At 43.0% G+C, this 13,679-nt stretch overlaps 1 protein-coding gene across 2 annotated transcripts in view; it reads left to right on the top strand.

Moving 5' to 3' along the window:
* The first annotated feature begins 284 nt into the window (after positions 1–284).
* GABRB2 (gamma-aminobutyric acid type A receptor subunit beta2) overlaps positions 285–13,679 on the top strand; it is a 182,818-nt gene continuing 169,423 nt past the window's right edge. For both annotated transcript variants that reach the window (XM_024576962.3, XM_053927247.1), the window contains exons 1-3: positions 285–509; positions 668–759; positions 1,759–1,826. In XM_024576962.3, coding sequence (XP_024432730.1) covers positions 433–509; positions 668–759; positions 1,759–1,826 — 237 coding nt within the window. In that variant the 5' untranslated portion in view covers positions 285–432. The remainder of the gene's footprint in view (positions 510–667; positions 760–1,758; positions 1,827–13,679) is intronic.

The raw sequence follows: 13,679 nt of genomic DNA, 5'->3' as shown, positions 1-13,679 counted from the left end.
CTAATCTGGTTTTGCATATTTAAAAGGACACACACACACACACACACACACACACACACACAGCCAAAGCCCGGGAGGTGCAATACCGCCTCCCGCAACTACCGAAACTTACCAGCCACTCCGGTTGTTTTTGTCTGAAGGAAAGGACAACAAAGATTTTCACTCTGGGTCCTCTTGTGGGGCGACTCTTTTATAGCGTTCAAATATGTATGTATTATACACATATGTGTATTTCCCTTTTCCCCTTTAATTTTATTTTTATTTTTTTTTTCTTAGCGAGAAAATCTGCTAGGTCCCAGGCAGCCGCTGCTGCCCCTTTGATGTTTTGGTACGCCGTGCGCATGCGCGTCCCATTAGAATTACTGCACTGGGCAGACTAAGTTGGATCTCCTCTCTCCAGTGAAACCCTCAATCCCATCAAAAACTAAAGGGATGTGGAGAGTCCGGAAAAAGGGCTACTTTGGGATTTGGCCCTTTCCCTTGATCATCGCCGCTGTCTGTGCGCAGAGGTAAGTGTGCCCACCTTTCCTCTTTTTCCTTTCTCACTTTGAAGGGCTCAGCCTGCCTACCTCTGTAAACCGGGATCTGTAGTGAGGATCACATAGATGCCGAAGACGCGGTGCCGGCTGCCTTGCTAATGCCTGTTTATTGTCTCTTCTCTCTTCAGTGTCAATGATCCTAGTAATATGTCACTGGTCAAAGAGACGGTGGATAGACTCCTGAAAGGCTATGACATTCGTCTGAGACCAGATTTTGGAGGTAATTGGGTTGCCTTGGAAAATCAGACACAGCCCAGCTATTGCCTAAGCTGTCTTTGAGCTCTGTGTTCACTGTCTCTTCCCTCTCCCTCATCCGGGAGAATGTGCTGTACCGAGTGTGTCTCTGTGTTACCGTATTGAGAAACTGACCCAAACTTAAGCCGATTTGTTACTCGCACTTAGATCTTCCCGTGGGTATTCAGAGACCCTCTTTGTGGGTACTGGTGATAACTGTCCTTCGGCTTCACTGTTATAAATCCATTGCTTCACTGTCTTTGCCTTGTTCAGATACAAACCTCTTAAATTTAGTTAATGGTATACCCGGAGAACCTGGCTTAATGAAGGCTGTCATGAACATTTTTGAGGACAAGATGTGCTGTCGATTGAAAAGTGACATTAACCCCCTGTGCCCGCCTACTTTGGAAGAGTTCTGACCACAGTTTAAAGTGGCTGGTGTCTGGATATTATCCAGTCCTGGAAGCCTCATTGCACGGGGTAGTGGAGTGGGGGGAGGGGAGGATCGAGGGGCTTGGAGCTTAGTGGGGTGAAGGGCCAGGGACCTCTCTCTCTGCAGCCTTGGAAACCGTGATATGCCCACTTAATTTTGCTTTGGAGTCTTCTGAAGCTCAGAGAGTTAAAAACCTGCACACAGAAGCTGTGGGGGTGAATGAGGAGGAAGGTTTCAACGCAACATATAAAATTCCCTTGGGCTAGAACATTCTTGTGCTTTTGTGAGTTGTGTGTGTTCTCCTGCTGAGACATCTGCATATGTAGACAGGGCTGGAATCCCTCACCCATCAGGACACGTGTGTGCATATTCAGTGCAGCATTTCCTAGAGCAGCTCCTGCACCCTTTTTAAAAAGGAGCAGGGACTGGAAGAATTTGAGGGTGAGCAGTGGGGAGGGACTTGGAACAGAGTGTCCCATTCCCGGGGCGCAACTCTTGCTAAGAATGAATGAAGTTCTGAGAAATCACGTGGCTGGCCATCTTGGTTTGCAGGTCCTCCCGTGGCTGTGGGAATGAATATTGACATTGCCAGCATCGATATGGTTTCTGAAGTTAATATGGTGAGTACTGAGGTTTCTGGCCGTGTGTCCACAGACCTCCATCGGGGATAGGGAGGGGAATGGAGCCAGCCAGTGGGGGTGGAGTGTGTGTGAGTATGTGTACGAAGTGGGGGCAAAGGCAGGGAATTTTGGTTTGGAACTCACTGTGTTTGTGGCTTCAGAGCCTGCTCTTTCTGGTCCCTAGGGATTTTACCAGCTTGGTTCAAGCACTTGGGACTTGGCTTACAGCAAGTAAAATGCATCACTCATTCACATGCAAACACAGCCACATGCAGGAGACCCCCTGCAGAAGCCACATTTCCTAAGGTTCAGATGGAAATCGGGTTCATCAAATGATATTCTGGGCTTGGGGTGGAGTCAGGTGAAGAGAGGAAGGTTTTGATTTAACATTTAAAAGAGAATATTACCTACAAACTGAACTGTTGAAAAGAGGCTGAATAAATTCCCAGGGTGTACTCATGTCCACTTGTTGCTTTCAGAGATGTCCTTTATACTCCTAAGGGCAAGCTCCCCACCCAACTCCTTTAAGCACCCCTGCCACCAGAAAAGTAAAATAAAAATTGGCCACCCTTGTTTTCAAAAGCCAGGCTCAGACTCACGTATCCTCTCTGATTATTTCTGCACTGTTACTCACCTTCTATCCTACGCTTGTATCATTTGTGGATAGCAGCACTCCTGAGTGGCTACCTCCCTGGACTTGAGGCAAGTGCTTTAAAAAAAAAAAAAAAAAAAAAATCCTCGGTGTTCCCAACTGGGAAACACTTGTGGGGGATAGCTTCATGCAGGTGCGCCCCCTGCTGCCCATGCTGGGGCACTGCAGACATACAAGACAAAGACAAGTGTCTGTCCCAGATACCCCCACTTACTTGTGACTTCTCTACTTTGTGTTTTGAACTTTTCCCCTTTGGAAAAGTTTCCCTAGAAAGGCCACATTTGAGTGTAACATTACAGTGTTACTTTGAATTCTGATGTCACAAAGCACATTCCTCAGAAGATTTTGTTGTGGCCTGGTTCTGCCTACAAACGGAATGCACTATTAAAGAAGAGGTTGTTGTGCAGAAGGTCTAATGCAAAACACATCTAAGCCAGCCATCAGGACTCTAAGGACAGGACACTTCCTAACTCGAGCCCAAGCGCTCTGCAGTGCATTTGCTCTCAATCACACATGTTTTCGTATTCCCAGAATGCAAATAAAGAGGAAGCTCAGAATACCAGCCTTGTTCCTCTATGCACTGTCCGAAAGATTCTGAAACATCTAATGACTTCGGGAGGCAATATTCAGCTATTTCAGTAATGTTTTCATGACTTGTACATTCTTGTTTTCTAATTGGTGGGTAAGTTTTTACCACGTAGGATACAGACTAAAGGCAATATTTGGTGATTCGGAACCTCAGATTTCCCACACATTTTGAAAATCTTATATGGGTAGAGAATATTTCTTTTTTAGGAAACTAATTTCTCAGATATACAAATATCTACCTTTGTGGGATTCTAGACTTTTTTCATCAGTGTATATTTTGAGTTTTACCATAAATTTTTTTTTAAATGTCCTAATGTTGGTACCTCCTAAATCCCAGATACTTGAAGCTAAATTGTGTTGTTAGGTGTGGTTCAGTGTGCCCCAGTGTGATTGAATTAGAATCCTCTCTTTTGCATTTTGATTTATTTATGCTCCTTTCTCCTCCCCAATTTCATTTTAACCACCTCTCCCTTTACAGTGTCACTAACATGGGCTTTAGAGAAAAATTAAGAAATATGTAGAATCCAGAGACAGTGATGAATGATTAGAAGTTGCTGAATAGATTAACCAAGAACTTAGATGTATTACATTCCAAATTGTTAAGAACAGGATTTTTTTTTCTTGTTAAGTTTTGTTCATTTTTTTTTTTTTTTTTACCTGTATGCAGCATTTTGGAGAGGTATCTGAATGGAACACAATGCCAAGACTTGCTAGTCAAAATATAGACCCAGCGAAAGCGAGGTGTCATCTCTTAAAGTTATTTACTGTTGCTGAAAGATCATGGGATGTTGAAAGTGTAAAAACAAATGGCAGGTTGTAAATAGGACAGCAGCGCGGCCTTCCTGATTAGAAGCAAGTGTTTAAAACCCAGATTCCTTTCTTAGCTTAGTGCCAACACGTGTGGACTTGTGCGGGCACTTTTAGACTTGGCAAATACACTTATTTCAGCTAGCACTCTTCTTGCCTTTAAATTAATCTTTCAAAGAAAAATTTTGTGATGTATGCTATTTTATTTAAATATGGTTATTTGATTTGAAGCAACAGATGGGAAATTCTGTCACTGGTGTCTAAATACAGCAAGACGTTTGTAGCATTTTGCCCTCATATACAGATCTAAAAGGATTGGGATATGTTGATTAGATTCAGTTCCGAAAGAAAGGCTGATGGATTATTTAAGAGAAACCTCAAAATTGGTTAACACACGTGTTTCTGCCTTATTATTCTTTGTGGCCTGAAACCTCTGGTCATTGCAACTTTCTTCTGTTGTGGCAAATCTTCCTTTGAGGAATGGTCGGCACCAGACCCTTTAAACTGTTGTTGATTCATTTGTACCAAAAGAAAAAGGCCTGTATCAGTGTGGTGATCCTGATAGATGACAATGCTAGAAAAAGCCTGAACTGAGTCGGGAGTCTGGGATGCTGTCCCTGCTGCTGCTGTTTGGTCATCTTGAGGGAATGACTCCCCTGGTAAAGGGGAACAGTGGTCCCATTTTACCTGTCTCAGGTGACAGAATTAACATAATGATGTATGTGGAAGGCATCGGGTTACATGAATGTGGCCTGTGTAGAAGACTGAACACCAGGCTGTCTGTCACTCGGGAGACTCAGTGTCCACTCCAACCCTAAGCAAGGTTGGGCCAGTGATGTGCATGACTGTGTCTCGGTCCCCTTATGTTTGAAATGAGAGCGGACATGCTAAGTTGATTTCCAACTCAAAGTAACATGTGTCTCTGGTTTGGTTTATTATGTAATCACTCTGGTGGGTACAGAGAAAGTGTAGAAGAACTTGGAAAATCAGCACGGACTAAGGAAAAGGCAGAAATACTAAATGATGTGCCGTCCTGAGTTCTTACTCAGGAGGGTGATAATGGCATCTGACTCGGTCATGTGACTCAGGTTGGCTCAATGGAACATCTTTGGAAGAACGTGATGTCAATTAGAATGCTCCTGAGCAGAAAGCTTGGCTTTAGAATGGCATATTTTTAGATGTCTTGGTTAAACTGGCAGGAATCTTTTTGTTAAGATTCTTGATGAAAAGTGCGTTTTAAGATCCAAAATTGGCTCTGAGGATTCTGCACTGAAATAGCTTTCACTTCATTTGAAGCAGATTCTTCTCCGTCTTGAAACAACACATTTGCCATCCAAAGAGTGAAGCAGTATTTCACTTTTGAGGAAAGAGCTCTAGTAAATATGAACACAAATTACCTTTTTATGGAATGGTGAATGGAGGAAAGTACTGCCTCTAAAAAAACAAACAAACAAACAAACAAACACCCAGATGTTTGCTTAACCAGCTGCAAAGTTGAAAATTCAGTTCAACAGAAATACTTATTTCGTGGCTACCGTGAGCCAGCCAAGTGCTTGGCCTTAAGAACGGAGCAGTGAACACCACCAACATACTCCCTGACCTCGTGAAACTTAGCATAGAGAAGTTCGCTATTGTTAGTTCTGCTGCAGGCTTCTGCTGTTCTTATACTTAGTGTGAGTCTTATCTTTCCCCTGAAACTTTTCCTGAGCATCCAGTGGGGTAGCCAGTGGTCTGTGTCCCCTATGGCTTTCTCTGTGACTTGCTCACTCCTAGATTCTGTCCCCCTGATTTATGTTCATGAAATGCGCAAAGACACGTGTACTGTCTCTCTCCCACGTGGTTTTGACCGTGCAGTGGTTGGCTGGGTGTTTGACTGCTGGTGAAGGCCACAAATATTGGGAGAAGTGTCTATTTCTGTGGCAGTCATTTGTTGTTACTCACTCAATGCTGTCCCCTTTGCGTGGAGAAGCAGAGCATCGAATCGCGGTCCTAATGTCAAAGCATTTACTGTTTAAACCAACAAATGTAGAAAGAATGGCAGTGTGGGATCACACGTGCTTTGAAAGAGGAGGTGTACGGAGAACATTGAGAGTATGGAGTACTGAGGTATTGCATAGAAATCGGGTCAGTGAAAGTGGGAGTTACAGGTCTGTGGTGTGTGTTCCACACGGCAGGGTGGCATGTAGGAGAAGACGACACAGGACAAACAAATGGGGTTACAGATTTTCACATCATTTAAAATGGCTGGAGTTGGGAGTCGGCATGAGGAGGTGGTAAGAGTTGATACTGAGGTCATAGGTGGCGATCAGATTTTGAAGACGATTTTTAGTGGCTTGCTGAAGAGTTTCATGTTAGTTCCCAAGGCTGTGGAGACCCAGGAAAGGATGCCCACAGGAGAACTGCAGGAACAGATTCATACTTCAGGAAGATGCGTCTGAAGTGCGGAGGGTGGATTGAAGTGGAATGTGACCTAAGGTTGGGAGATGCAGTGGAAACCCACCACAAAAATCCAGGAAGGGTTCATGAACTAACACGGGGATGGCAAGGGGAGGACATAGAATAAGGGTGTTCATAACGTAGAAGTGACAAGACGTGGTGAATACCAGCTTCCTCACGGTGTCATTTATTGATGCATAGAAAAGAAAGAACAGCCGAATTGAGAAGGTAGGGGTGGGCAATCTGCGAAATGTTGACTTTTCGGAACGTATGGAAACCCCGAAGGGAGATAACCAGTAGGTGATTGGAAACTATAGGTCTAGAGCTAAGTAAGTAGCCATGGCTAGAGAGATGAACTTAGGCACGTCAGCACGTAAGTGGTACTACTTATAACTATGAATGGATACAATTAAAAAGGGAAAGTGAGAAGACAGCTGAAAGCGGAGTTCTGAGAGCACTGCAATTTAAGTAGTGGGACCCTAAAAAGGAGTCTGCTAAGGAGATTAATAAGTGGCTAAGCAGAAGTCAGAGAGTTATTAGGAGAACCTTCAGATGATAATGTCTTCAGAGCTGAGACACCAGAGAGTTTAAAAAAGAGAGAAATGGTCAGCCGTGTCATATTAAAAAACAAACCAACCAAAAAAAACCTCACTTGCACAGCTGAAAGCCCTTTTGTATTAGGCCGTAAAGAACCAGGCATGGGGCGTGAAGCCTGAACCACCAGCAGCAGCACTAAGTGGAAAAGCAATGTGTCCGCCATCCTGGAGCTGAGGAGCGCGTCTCACGCATTAGGCTTTAGAGAAGAAAGATGTGAGTGGTTTTGAAAGGACTTACATCGGTTACACGTAAGGTGTGGGGGTTGAGATAAGGTGAAGCCTGGGCAGTTTTATGCCAGGAGCACCGTCTGTAAGGAAGAAATGGTCACTGCTTTTGGGTTGGTTGCAGGCAACAGTCCTGAAGTCCACGCGCGAGTGGGCTGCAGGGGCCCACTGTGTGGCCGGCTCGTGGCCACTTGGGTGTTGACCCGAAGCTCCAGTGTACATCCAGGAATGTGAGCAGTCTTGTCAGCTGGCCCCCAGCTTTTAATCATCTAACAGCCCCTTTCTATCCCTCTCCGGCCTGCTGTCTTTTAATTTAGCACATCTCAGGATTGCTGTCCTTGTCAGAGAGGTGCTACAGTGACCACCTGAAATTAAGTCCTGAGACTTGTCTCCCAGAAATGGTAACGGGAGCTCATTAGTAAGTGTAGCAAGCAGAGTTTTAGTGGTTTAAACTGCACTTGAAAAGTTTGGATCTGAAGCGAAGTGGGGAGAGGGTGCACGCAGGAAGGAGTCGTATCATTTGGAGGAACAGTGTCCTTTAGAAGGGCATAGGTTGCAAATAATACAAAGCAGGGAGTGGGGTGGGGTGATAGTCAGCAGTCCAAATGACGGCCTGATGGAAGACCTGTGTATTCTCCGTGGCATGGGAGACGCTCTCTGTTGAGGTTAGAGGAGGTTAAAATTTGCACTGTGGAGAATGGGGAGGTTATCCGGGAAGTGGGAAGCGTGCTGAAGGATTGTGTGGACACGCACTGACCACAGGCAGGCCTGACTCTGCATTTTGCATAGTGCTCCTGCCCAGTTTTAGCAAGGTCTTATGTTCTCTCCTTCTTGTCCTGCTCCCCCTTCTCCTCTTCCCCCCTCCTCCTCTTGTACAGGGCCCAGCATTTCCCACCATCATTGTAACGCTAATGTAATAAAATAATTACAGCGAGTGCTTGTTGAGTCATAACTCGTGTGGGTATCATGTTCAGGAGCTCATCTAATGCTCCTATAAACAGAGTGAGATGGTCACTATCAACCTGTTTACAAAAGAGGGACTTGAGGCCCAGAGTGGTTAAGTGACTTGTTCAAGGTCACAGTTAGCAAATTACTGACTTCACATTCCTCAAACTTAACCATTGCTTTTCAATGTGATGCTCCAAACTTATACTTCCCTTTAAATGTAGCAAGGTCTTGTTTTTAAAAAAAATTACTTTTATTCCGTAAGTACCCTGTTTTGTTGTAACTGTTTGCTTCTGGATCAGATAAACTAAATCATAAGTAACTATTACTCCTCACCTTCTTCACCTTGAAAAAATTTCTTAATTTCATTAAAGTAATTTTTTCAAGTAGATACTTATTCCTTGTGTATCGAATATAAGATGTGGCCCCATTCTGGAGAAACATTTCATATTAGCTATGTTGAGCATAATTAAACCAAGCGATAAAGATTTATGTGGGATCTCAAGGAGTCAAGGGTGTTGCCTGTGCCATAGTTTCCCGCATTATGCATGGATGCTGTTTAACTTGTTCAATAAGTATGTTTGGCTTCAGCAGAATCAGTCAGGTAACCGTTAAGGCCAATAATTGTCACTGAATGTTGGCTGGGATATGTTGAAGAACTGTCAGCCGCCCCAGTGGTTTCAGCCTGTGGGAGGACTCTGTGTGGAAAGGCCACGCCCTTTCCTTTTCTCCCCTTTATCAGCAAGAACTCGTTTTCAACTGAACTTTTTTCCCACTGAGAACACATTTGTGTGGTTCCCGAAGAACGACTCCCGCAGACAGTTCTCATGAAGATCGTTGTGCTTTTCTTTCTTCCCAGATCTTTCTGTCCTCCATGCCACTTAGTGTATAGGAGGCTCATTATAAAGATGATGTCTCCAGAAGATGTGTTCATCTGTTTGGAAACAACTATGCCACTTGATTTTGACAGTTTATAAACCTGTTTCTCTTAGTTAACTCCTAGGGCAAATTCTTTGCTGCTGCTTTGTGGGCCTCCTGAAAGATGCCCTTGCTTGAATGTGGCCTGAAATAAAGACCTGACTATAGGTCTACTCTGCAAGGGAAGGCGGTGGGGAGGCATCTCAAGTTTTGTACTTCAGAAGTGCATCGAGTGCTCTTCTGGAATGTTCTCCCCCCTCCACCTGTCATGGGAGTTCCTCTAAGAATGTAAATCAGAAAAGGTGTTTTCTATAACTTTGGCAGGGAGGGGCTTAATTTTAGGGGCGGGTACTCCTGTTGTGATCCTTCTATAGCAGGGTTCTTAACCTGGGCACTGTTGGCTTTGGGGACAGGTAATTCTCTGTTGTGGAGGCCGTCTTGCATATTGTCAGACGTTAACAGCATCTCTGGCACCTACCTACTAAGATGCCAGAGGCACCCCCACAGCTGTGAAAGCCAGAACTGGCTCCAGAGATCACCCAGTGTGCTCTGGAGGGGGGATTGTTCCCGGTTGAGAACCACAGGTATAAAGAATAGTGTGCTTTTTGTCCCCCAAAAAATATAGAGGAGGAGAAGCTTTTCCCATTGAGCAATAGATTTTGTGTTTAATTGCCAGTCCCGTTTATGTTTGGTGATACATGGTGAAAAACCAAATTCAAAATGCCAACAGGCCTCAAAGTCCAAAATTGTCCACATGCAATCACTTCATTGAAACTGTGTTTTAATTTTCCAATATTGCTTTCTAGTTCTTGTCCATTTCCTTATTTATATTTTTACACATTGAAATTATTCTTTTATTTTGTAGAGAAAATTTTATAGTCTGTATTTACTTAATGGACCATGAGTATTTTACAGTTTTATGCTTTCCTTAAAAAAAAAAAAAAACAAAACACAAACCTGTACACACCAATGAAAACTGGTGGGTATTTTTTCATGCCTTTTCCATGATCTTGCAAACATACACAGACATGTAAGTATATTGGTATTTTCCTTTTTATTCATAGTGTATTCTTTTCAAAAATGGTTTTTAAAATACAGTTAATAGGTTATTAACTGTAATCTAGCTACAGATTATTTGAAAACAAACACATTAACTTTTACTTATGCACCATTAACTACAATATACAAATTATGTGCACAGTAGAAAACTGGATTTAAAAAGTGCACAAATAGAATTAAAAAATTTTATGTATCAATTTGACTCACATTCACACAGCTGCTCTTTACTCTGTTTCTGTCCTAATCTTAGCAGTTTTCCCAAAATCAATTAATATTTTTGGATGACATAAAAATACTTTGAAATATGGAAATAGATGCTTTTGAGTTTTTAAAAGATTCAAACACCAGGTTTATATGTTGCTTCCTGTTGTGCATTGTATTTGCAAATATATTTTATTAAACAAGGAGACAAATGGGTGTATACTATCCTGTTCCTGTTTATATGGGAAATTATTGGGGTGTCTTTAGCCCATGGGCTCTTGCTGATGCTCACTTTGTTGAAATTCTGTCTGCGCTTTTACTGCCAAGTCACAGTTTCCTTGCTCTAGAACTTGGCACCTGCTGCCCGCCTGCCTACCCTCCAAGAGGTCTGAACTTAGAAGTAGTTGTTTGGGCAGTTGAAGATGAAATAACTGCCTTCTTAACCCCATGCCACCAACGAAATTGATGAGGGTTTTGAGTTAAGTCCGTGTGTATCTCAGATAAGGGATACATGAACAGGCCATAAAGGAAGACCCGAGATTCAGAGGTGTGCCAAAGCATGCTCAGTGTCTGTGGCTTCCCCAGTGCCTGGCACAGTGCCTGACAGTTAGGAGATGCGCAGCAAACGTGGGCCAAGTGGGTTGGTTGGAGGAGTAGTGGAAGGACCGCAGCATATCAGGCTACCAGCGAGCACTTCTCACGTGCTCACTTGACCAGCCCTGAGGCAGTGTTGTGGGTGCACAGGCAATCGTTCTTACCCAGGGGCTCAGGCCCTCTCCGCAGTCGAGAAGGATGAAGCTTCATTGCCTGTAAAGTGAGGTGAGGTCTGCTGAGGAGAAGAGTATTTCAGCTGGTGGGAGAGGAGGGTGGTGTGTCCCTCAGGCAGAGGAGTCAACGTAAAAGATTGAGAACAAAGTTCTCACCGTGGTTCTCAGACTTCGCTGGGCTGGGCCGTGGAATGGTTGAAGTCCAGTGATGATATTCGTGTTTTCGGGGCCGTGCCCAGCGTCTGAGTGAGCAGGTCTGGCTGGACATCAGGAGCCTGCATGTTCAAAAGCCCTGCCACTGGCTTAGGCTTTTGCATTTCCCAAGAAAATAAGAATATAACGAATAATAATGGAAAATTGAAGGCTGTTTTATTCTGCTAATGGGAAATATTGAATAGTAGGGCTGATAATATGGATAATTCAAAGGCGATTGTTGTTTTCTATTAATACAGTCCCATTTATTCTTACCTTGCAACTTCTAAAGCGTCAGCATAGAAAAAACAGTGTTTTCGAGAGTGTGCTCTTTATCCCTTCCACAAGGGAGAATATGTTTTAAGTTAATTATTAAATCTTCCTGCTTCATAATCACATCAGCATGCCTGTGTGACAAACCAGTTGTTTTCAACAAATGTCATTAAAAGATGATGTTAATGAATTTTATTATTTTAAAAATCACAATATTTTAGGTACTTGCCAAATTTACAGGTGAAAGACCTGTATAGAATTACAGACCCCATGAAAAACAAAGAGTTCTTCTCATTTCTTTCAAATTTGGGGGATGCTTTATTTTAGACTTTGGATTTTGGGGGCCAAATTCTGTCTATAAGAAATCTGAATAAAATAAATTTGCCATTGCCCTTTTTAATGCCGTGAACTACTATTTTCTGACAATTTTATTATTATCTGATTATTTGGAAAGATCAACTATTATTTTAATATCTGAACTGCACATTTTTTTTTTCCTTTTTTTTTTTTTTTTTATTGTTATGCAATTACAGTTGTATGCCTTTTCTCCCCATCCCTCTACCCCACCCCAGGTGAACCCACCTCCCTCCCCCCTCTCCACCCTCCCCCTTGGTTTTGTCCATGTGTCCTTTATAGTAGTTCCTGTAATACCCTCTTCCCACTATCCCCGCCCCCACCCCCCACCCCCGCCCTGGCTATTGTTAGATTGTTCTTAACTTCAATGTCTCTGGTTATATTTTGTTTGCTTTTTTCTTCTATTGCTTATGTTCCAGTTAAAGGTGAGATCATATGGTACTTGTCCCTCACTTCCTGGCTTATTTCACTTAGCATAATGCTCTCCAGTTTCATCCATGCTGTTGCAAAGGGTATAAGCTCCTTCTTTCTCTCTGCTGCGTAGAATTCCATTGTGTAAATATACCATAGTTTTTGGATCCACTCGTTTGCTGATGGGCACTTCGGTTGCTTCCAGTACTTGGCTATTGTAAATTGTGCTGCTATGAACATTGGGGTGCATAGGTTCTTTTGGATTGGTGTTTCAGTGTTCTTAGGGTATAATCCCAGCAGCGGAATTACTGGGTCAAAGGGCAGTTCCATTTTTAGTTTTCTGAGGAAATTCCATATTGTTTTCCACAGTGGCCTCACCAGTCTGCATTCCCACCAACAGTGCACAAGGGTTCCCTTTTCTCCGCATCCTCTCCAACATTTGTTTGTGGATTTGTTTATGTTGGCCATTCTGACTGGTGTGAGATGATACCTCATTGTGGTTTTAATTTGCATCTCTCTGATGGCTAGTGATGCTGAGCATCTTTTCATATGTCTCTGGGCCCTCTGTATGTCCTCCTTGGAGAAGTGTCTGTTCAAGTCCTTTGCCCATTTTTTAATTGGGTTGTTTGTCTTCCTGGAGTAGAGTCGAGTGAGTTCTTTATATATTTTGGAGATCAGGCCCTTGTCTGAGGTATCGTTGGCAAATATGTTTTCCCATACTGTTGGTACTCTTTGTAATTTGGTGCTGTTTTCTTTAGCCATGCAGAAGCTTTTTATTTTGATGAGGTCCCATTTGTTTATTCTTTCCTTTATGTCCCTTGCTTTAGGGGATGTGTCTGTGAGGATGTTGCTGCGTGGAATGTCTGAGATTTTCCTGCCAATGTTTTCCTCAAGGACTTTTATGGTGTTACGGTGAACTGCACATTTTTAAGAGATCATAAAACTCTTTCTATTTGATGAGCCAGCTTTGAAAACCACGTTTTCAAATAACTTTATCCTGTTATTTTACCAAGCTGACTGTGCTCATCACCACTGCTAGACCGCATGGATGGAGATTTTCTTTACTTGGGATGCTCTAGTCAAAAGCAATGTTCTAAATGGGTCCTGTGGTGAAATTCCCAGGTTTGGACAAAAAAAAAAAAAAAAAACCCAAAACCCTCTTAAATGTTTGTGCCATCACTGTAAAAATGGTCACAATCCGGAGCTCTGGGTTTCCAGTTTAATTGTTTCGGTGCATACCGCAGTCATAGCAGGGGTGAGCTTGGCCAAATCAAACACTGCTTATGCTTTTGGGCTTGAAAGAGAAAGAGAGAGAGACATGAAGACAGAGATATCCGGAGAAGATGGGGAGAGACATACGTGGTTTCTACCCTTGATGAGTTGGTAAAACTCTCCCAATAGTTGAGAAGTAGCAGACCTTTTTGCATGG

The sequence above is a fragment of the Desmodus rotundus genome, chromosome 6 (genome assembly GCF_022682495.2).
Source record: "Desmodus rotundus isolate HL8 chromosome 6, HLdesRot8A.1, whole genome shotgun sequence".
NCBI classification, from domain to species: Eukaryota; Metazoa; Chordata; class Mammalia; order Chiroptera; family Phyllostomidae; genus Desmodus; species Desmodus rotundus.
This window is presented reverse-complemented; position numbering and strand designations above follow the sequence as displayed.